This window comes from Andrographis paniculata, unplaced genomic scaffold (assembly GCF_009805555.1).
Source record: "Andrographis paniculata isolate CXL003 unplaced genomic scaffold, ASM980555v1 Contig71END, whole genome shotgun sequence".
Lineage (NCBI taxonomy): Eukaryota > Viridiplantae > Streptophyta > Magnoliopsida > Lamiales > Acanthaceae > Andrographis > Andrographis paniculata.
Genome location: NW_026137608.1, coordinates 2,946,674 through 2,955,439, shown reverse-complemented (window position 1 = coordinate 2,955,439; position 8,766 = coordinate 2,946,674). Strand labels below are relative to the sequence as shown.

General features: G+C 27.4%; 1 protein-coding gene across 1 annotated transcript; it reads right to left on the bottom strand.

Moving 5' to 3' along the window:
• Window positions 1–6,050: 6,050 nt before the first annotated feature.
• Window positions 6,051–8,526, bottom strand: LOC127264940 (uncharacterized). The gene is made up of 8 exons (XM_051294549.1): window positions 8,317–8,526; window positions 8,009–8,215; window positions 7,807–7,915; window positions 7,544–7,614; window positions 7,400–7,456; window positions 7,205–7,317; window positions 7,034–7,133; window positions 6,051–6,564 (listed from the first exon to the last, which is right to left on the bottom strand). Exons 1-8 carry the CDS (start codon window positions 8,426–8,428, stop codon window positions 6,443–6,445), a joined length of 891 nt encoding a protein of 296 aa, XP_051150506.1. The 5' UTR covers window positions 8,429–8,526; the 3' UTR covers window positions 6,051–6,442.
• Window positions 8,527–8,766: the final 240 nt, after the last annotated feature.

Genomic DNA, 8,766 nt, shown 5'->3' with positions numbered 1-8,766 from the left:
GTAGCTACAGGTCATTTATAGAAATTTTACTCCAATTATAAATTTTAATTTCCACTCTATATTTCTAATATATTTTTCTTTTATATAATTTTTTATATTTATAAATTATACCCCAATTTTAATTTATTTTTACAATACAATCCAAATATATATAATTACACATTATATATCACTTTTCAAAAGGTAAAATTAATATCATTTTTGAAAAATAAAATTATACTATCATGTTTAAAAAATAAAATTATATCACTTTTAAAAAATAAAATTATATATTGTTTTTAAAAAAAATAAAACTACACACTGTACCTTGATGCAAAAATGGGGGAATTTGGGGATGGGTTGAAGCTCCTCTACTAATGGGGGAATTTGAGGGTGTGTAGAAGCCCATCCCCCAATTTTTGCGCAATCCACTGCATTTTTTAAGTGGGTTGAGTTGCTCTAATATATATATTTAAAAGAAATACAATATATATATTGAATCTTTTTAATAAAATATACTCTCTATCAAATGTACTTATTTAACTTTTACAAGCATGTTTAGGTATATTAATATTTTATAAATATGTAATGTAATATAAAATTATGTAGTGTAGTATAAAATCTATTTTATCTTTAATATTAGTGAAATTAAAAGAATAAGGACAATAAAATAAAAAATATTTTGATATTTAATTGAGAGATATACTTTAAAAAAATGAAAAAAAATAAATACCTTTAATTTGAACGGACATAAATTACAAAATAAATATTTTGACTCAGGCCGAAGGAATATAATATAGATATCATGTAGGTAATATAATTTTATATAATATAAATAAATAAATAAAATATAAATATTTATTTATGACTAAAATAAATTAATTTTATTAAACAAATAGAGAATTTTGAATATACGTAAATTTATTTATTTATTAACAAATAAAAATATAAAATTTTGAATGTGTTCACATGTTTTAATATATTTTTTTTAGGAAAATGGAGCACAGCAACAGTTAAGCGATAACCAAACAAATGGTGCAAAGTGATAACCAAACAAATGGTGCATTATATAAACAAATGGTTGATATTGCTTTGTTTTCTATGACTGCCCTTGTTATAGCAATCAGATAAATGTTTATGTGATTTATATAGTTTACCTTTATAACATATATATATTTGAGTTTTATCATTATTTATATATATTAAAAAAATAAATTAAATAATAATTTTTTTTTAATAAAATATTCAGTTTTTAAATATTTTAAAATTTTCTAAAATGCTTATATGAGATTTTTATAAACTAATTTTATCTTTATTTTTAAATAAAACATTTGTGATTTTTAACGACTATTTATTTTTATTATTCTTATTTTTTTTATAACATAAAAATTCGCAAATTTTTGGTTGAGTCTAATAGTCTACAAATCAGGTATGATAAAACAAGTTGCAAATTTTCGGTTGAGTCTAATAGTCTACAAATCAAGTATGATAAAACAAGTTACACCATAGGAACTATGTCTAAGTGACTATTTATTCATTTATATATTGAATGCTTCATAATTCAATATGTATAAATGTACAAATTGTGCATTATTGTGTATTAATATTTTGCCATAGCACAAAATTTAAATTGGTTTTATGAAATTGCACCAAATTCTCTATATTTTTAGAACTGTGTCAAACTCTCCCGTGGTTTCATAAACTCTGTGTCTAACCATCGACGGTTCTTATTTAATGGTACTTGACCTAAATGCCTCCAAACTGCGAATAAATTTTAGAATATCAATTTCTAAACCCCTAAAATTACAAATATATTTTTTTTTTTCTTATATTTAGCCTCAAAAACAGTAAAAAATTAGACTTTAATCTTATTTCAAAATTTTAAATTTATAATTTTTTAAAATTTTAATTAGACTAATTAATTATCTTTATTTTAATATATAATTATTTTAATTATGATAATTTTTTTTACTAATACATTTTTAATTATTTACTAATCATATCCCTTCTAAATTTTTCTGTCTACAGTGAAGCGAAAATGATAGCCGGGACGGAGGGAGGAACATTTTTTATTATCAATATATTTTTAATATCATGATCTTTTTGACACACATTATGAAGATTTTTTAATTAGATAGTTAACTAATTTGATTGAATATGATTAGTATCTATGTTCCAACTCAAGTATTTTGATTGTAGTAGATAAAATCTATGTTCCAACTCAAGTATTTTGATTGTAGTAGATAGTATCTATGTTCTAACTCAAGCAAAAATAATTATATTTTGATTGTAGTAGATAGTTATAAGTAGTATAAAAACTATATTGTCCTTACTTTCAAATATAGAAATAATGATGTGATGGTAAAGTAAAAACATTTATACAAAAATGGAGTCAATAGTTATTAAAAAAGAAATATATAATTACAGAAATAAAAAGATATATAGGTTAACGCGGGATGAAGGGAGTATCATTTTTAATTATAGTAAATGTAATCGTATCTACATACTAAAATATCCTTAAATTTTATAAAAATATTAATTGTTTTTGTATTTGTAAGAGTAAAAATATAAAAAACATCTTGTATATTATATTAACCAATAAAATACTATTATTTTTAACTTAGTATAAAAATAAAGAATAGGCAAAATAGCAAAAAGCTCTCCTGTGGTTTCCCAAATTTGATGAAAACCGCTCGTGGTTCTAAAACTCAAAAAAAAAAACCTTCTTCTCCGTACTATCAATTTCTTCTCTTTTGTTTTACCAAACCCACAAATTTAATAAATCAATTTGACATCCAAATTTGAAATCAATAAGGAACTTTATGCTACTGGGTGCAAAAGAAGAATTGAGGAGGAAAAATAAATAAGAAAGAAAATTGGGGAAAAAAGAGAAAGAAAAAAAAAAATTAAAGAAAAAAAAAAGAGAAAAAAACCAAGAAGAATTGGAGAGGAAAAATAAAGAAGAAAGAAAATTTGGGAAAAAGATAGAGAGAAAAAAGAAAGAAAATTGGAGGAAAAAAAAAAAAAACTTGGTCAGCCCGCTTGTTCTTGTTCTTCTTTCCCTTTTCTTCTTTCTTGTCTTTCTCTTCTTCCTTCCTTCTTTCCTGCTCCAACCCGCTTCTGTTTGTCATTTTTTTTCTTTTCTCATTATTTTTCAATTCTTCATTCTTTAAAGAAGGAAAAAAATTTGGGGAAAAAGAAGAAAATAAAGAACCGAGTGGGGCTGCAGCGGCATTAAAAAGATTTTGGGAAGAAGAAAAAAAAATTAAGGAAAAATCTGGTGCTCATGTGAAGAAGATGGAAGAATTAGTGTTGTTGGGGAGAAGAGAAGAAGAAAAAAGAAAAGATTAGAGAAATAAATTAAAATATATATAAATAAGGGTATAACGGTTAAATCTTATAAAATTTATCGTTCTTTAGTCAAATTTAGAGAATGTGGAGAATGTGCAACATTTTGGAAACCACAAGTAGGTTTTTGAAATTTTAAAATTACGGGGGATCAACGAATTCGGAAAGCCATATGGGAGTTTTTTGCTATTTAGCCAAAAGAATATATTGAATCTAGGCAAAGGAAATATTTGTTATAAAGTGATATTTAATATATTTTTTATTGGATGAGATATTATATAAACTCTACGTCTAAATCATTGGTCGTTCTTATTTAACGGTATTTGCTCTACACGCATCCAAATTGCGAATGAGTTTCAAATCTCATTCTAAAGCCCTAAAGTTATAAATATATTCATTCATTTTATATTTAGCTTTAATGAACATTAAATGATACACTTTTAAAAGTACGAAGGTTTTGACGCAATTTTATGAAATCAATATGAATTTTGTACAATTTTGTCAAACAATTAAATAATAAAAAATATTAACCGAACTTTAATCCGGTATGGTACTGTGTTAAACTACCGTGCTAAACAAATTCAAATAATTAGATTATAATACTTACTCTATTCCTTAACAAATTATCCATTTTTTCATTTTGTTCAGTCTTAAAACAAAGTAACTATACTATCTATCTACCATTACAGATATTCTTTCAATATACAATATGTTATACAAATTTCATTACATTTATATTATACAATACTAATAAGGTTAGTTTAGTCTTTTTACTTTTATTTCTACTATATTCTAATATAATACTAATATTTTTAAAAATTATGTGTAAAAAGTAAATAAATAGATGTACTGATGAAGTATTAATTATGAGATTAATTTCTTCATTTATGACCATAATTAAGTGCTATAAATATAGAAAAGAATATATAATTATATAAATTATTTTTTTATTTTGTGGTGGAAATTATTTCACACAAAAAAAAATTAATTTCACTCACTATCATCCAAACGAAGTATAAAATTCTCAAAAAATAAAATACAATTGTGTAACACTATAGGCCGAAGTGAAGAAATAACGGACATAAGAATTACATTCAAAGAGCTTTGAATTCCAATAAGATTTCATTTTGAAAGTAAATTTACAATTTTTATTTTACCGCATCTTATATTTATTTTATAATATGATCTTAGAAAACATAAGAAAATGTTTATACAATCAGAATATTATCACTTGTATTTTGGAACAATAATCCCTTGTATTTTAGGAACAAATATATTATTTTATCAGTTATGATTATTTTTAAAATATATAGTACTCCCTCCGTCTCATTCCATTGAAAGGTTGTCATTTTTCATTTTCGTCCGTTCCAAAACAAGGTTACAATTTTCTAATTTAATAATTGTACTACTTACCTAACATAATAAATACCCTTTCAATTTACAATATATTACACAAATGTCATTACTTTTATATGACACTATACTACTAGGGATATTTTTGTCTTTTTTTACTACAATTCAATATAATACTAATATTAAAAAATCTACGTGAGCAAACGCCACTCTTTCACCGGGACAGGAGTATAATATATTAGAAATTTTATATTATTTTTGTTTTTCATATTTGCAAACTTTTCAACTATCATAGTAAAAACATAAAAAAAAATTGATCAACATCATTTTTTAAAAAAGCTTTTACTTTTTATTTTTCAAATTTTCATAAAATCCTACTAATTCCTAATTTACAAAAATATTTAAAATTCCATTATGGTAGTTTTAGGAATTGAAAATTTAGTTCAATTTAATTACATAAATTAACAAAAAAATTAATTTATATTTACATTTTAGAAAATATTTAATTTATTGATTATAATACTAGATTGACCCATAATTTAAGAAAGTATAATCTACTTTATTTTATTAATTGTGGAAATTAATTTATATATATATATATGTTTCAAAATATTTAAACACAATAAATCTAATAATTTCATTATTACGAAATATAGAATATTGAAATATTACAAAGAGCATATTATATTGTTGATTACAACAATTCACATCATTTACTCGTTTATAATTTTTTTAAATCTTGAATCCCCATGATGTATACAAATTTTATTATTGGTATACTCATATGTAAAGACTTTTTTGTCCGAATTCAAATGCATAAAAGGTCAAAAAAAAAAAAAAAAAAAAAAAACCTGATTGCAATACATTTTGTTAAAAAAATAATAATAAAACAAACAAATCGTTCGTGAGCTTGATTTGATTCGGTCTGAACTCATGACCTCGTGGTCACAAGTCCAACCTCTACACCACCACCAGGTGATCCCTTATGGGACCATAATTCTTTATTCTTCAATTAGCATAACATGATCGGTCTTATATAGATATATTTCTTTAATGAACGAGCCCAAATCTTATTAGTGCATATTCGTTAAAATAACATATTTGTAATATATATATATGAAATTATGAATTAAAATATAACTAAAGAAATAAATAAAATATCATATATATATATATATATATAAAAGCAAACTCAATATAGCAGACCACGAACTAGAACTCGAATGATGAAATTGCTTAATGAACCAAACTCAAATACTACAAGCGAGCTCAACTATTTAACGAACAAATACGACCCTTGTTCATAAGCTTAACAAATAAATACAAATATTTAAAATTATATTATATTGTACTAGTCTGAGGACATATAGTTGTAGGAAAAAGAAAATGTAAGGCTTACTCAACCTATTTGGCTGCTGATGGTTTTTGAGGATACAGAAGCAAAGAGGACTGACCAATAATCACAAAACAAAGTAGTATGTAAATTTGCAGCTTTCAAATAATTGATATGCAATCTGAGGGTGTGTTTACTTTGGCTGTGACTGCGGTAAATCATATTATTTTATCCAATCCAATCCAATCACATATATATTATAATGAATTAAAATCCAATATTAATTGAAGTTCGCCACATTAATATGTTAATTAAAAATGATTAATCCTACCTAGATGGATAAGATTAATTTTTCAAAGTAAAGGCACCATGAACATAAAAACTTAGAAAAAAAGGCAGACAATTTAGTCCCTACTGGATCACCAGTACTTACTTACAGCATCTCTCTGTGTGTGTCTGTAAAACTTTGTAAGAAATGACACCTTCATTTGTCTCCACACAGAGCCTGTTCATTTTTATGAGCAACAGCAAGTAAGATCTTGCTTTGTAACCTGCATTGCATAAAAAGAGAACCAACAGACATTAATTAAATTTGAACAAACCAGAATGTTCCTCGAACAAGATTTTCAGTTTGTGCATGATACCTACCCACCACCCAGTCATTATAACAAACCAATTTTAAACATCTAATTATACATTTCTGCCTTGACTCTGTTTCCAACTACATATATAGAGGAACAAGAAGAAAGAAACAACTCTTTTTATTCTTCTACATGTTTGAAAGTGCAGTCTCCATTACCAAACTAGCAGAAGATAATGTGAGGGGTTATTCAGAAACTGAAACTACATTTGTTGTTAGCTATTAACATCACTAGCAATTCTGCTTCCGAAATCAAAATGATCAAATCAGTAGGCTAATTAGACTTTGCCCAGACAAAACCAACACCCCGGAGCCAAAACTTTCAATTTAGGAAAATGGAAAATTTCAAGCTAGAGATAACTCCCCTGCCCCTTACATACCCAAGTCTAACAACTCAATTTCATCTTGTTGGATGGTGTCGGGCTTGGACTTCTTTGATTGAATATAGGAGTTCAGTTTTTCAACTGCAACCACAAGATCCTACACAGAAACATAAATGAGTATATAATACAATAAGTTCTAAGCAGCTTGTGAAAACAAGAATTTCTTACCTCCCATGATGCCAAACCTTTCATGTGTTTGGGGAGACTTTCATAATCCTCTCTTGACACACTCAGATGGCACTGAGACACATTGTATTGCTTAAAATCATCAGATGAGTCCCCTGGGTTCATCATAAACAATTGTATGAGTTTCCATAAGATTGAAGCTTCAAAATTCAAGAACATGCAACACACAGCCCACACCTATATGGAACTCCGGCTCATCCATCTCGAATTCAAGCCCAGCTTCACCATTTGTGCCTTTTCAGATGAATAAATGAACTAAAATAATCAATTTTCTTCTAATAGGTAACACTGTAAATATGCTGAAAATTAGAGTCAGCTTACCTTGAGATGCAATGCTTGCAAGAGAGACATCAGATATTCCAAAGTTTTTCAAACTCAACGAATCGTCAAACCTACGCTACGTGTTAAGTAAAACAACCAAAACACATGACATTTACATACATCCACACAAAGCAACATAGTATACAGCACAAAATTTCCGCATCATATGCAAAATCCAGAAAAACAACAGTTGCACTAAACATAAATGCAGAAATTATTCATGCAATCTCAATAAAGGTAGAATCCAAAACTCAGAAGGATACAAGGCATCCTGTTCTGCGTAAGCCTCATTATTTGACTCTAAACTTTGGCTTCCGGGAGAGAAAGCACCCAATGCATTGCTGTCTAAATCATCTTCTTCATCAAAATTAACTAAAGATTCAAAGTAATAGTCACGAAATTCAGTAAATTAGATCTAGAACAAGGCAAGGCTGAGGAAAGTAAACCGAAGGAGGCGAAACTAACGTGGGGGAATGTAATTGAAAGCAGTGCGTAGATGATCCTCAATCGCATAAATATCACTTTGATTCTTCTTCAATACCTCAGTGCAGTGCCCCAAGAGCTCCTCAAACGACACCGTGGCAAAGGCCATGGATTCCAGCATGTTCAAATCGCCGCCAGCCGCAGATATCCTGCGATTAACACTTTGCACGAACGTCGTCGATGCGGAATCTAAGAATGCAATTGCAATTTTCAAGTGGAATGCGTTAAAAAGGGACGAACACAGGGAACCGACACAAAAGAAAATAAAATCTGCTCCACTACATACATACCCAAGGGGATGGGGCGGCGTTCCACAGACTGTCTGAGAGCGGAACAATTGGTTTCGAGGTGGTTGCAGAACTTCGCCACCGCCGAGCACAATTTCCCGATCGAATCCTCCATCGGCAAGCGCAAGTCCTCCCCTCGCCGCTCCAAAAATGGCTGCCTTTTGAATTCAAATGTATTTCAAAAATTAATTATTAATGGAAAAAGATTTATTGTTGGTTCTTTCTATTCTCTTCGTTAGATTAGCTTCTTCAAATTAAAATTAATTATACCGCCACATGAATTTTGCTATCTTGCCGTGAATTGATTAAAATTTAGGAGTATCTTCAACGTTTTTAATTGGTTGGATCAATTCTACCGATAATTCCACAAAGTTTGATTGAGGGTATTTTGGTAATTCAAAAAATTAATTAAAATATTTAATTAGAAAGATTAATTAGAAAAAATTATTATAA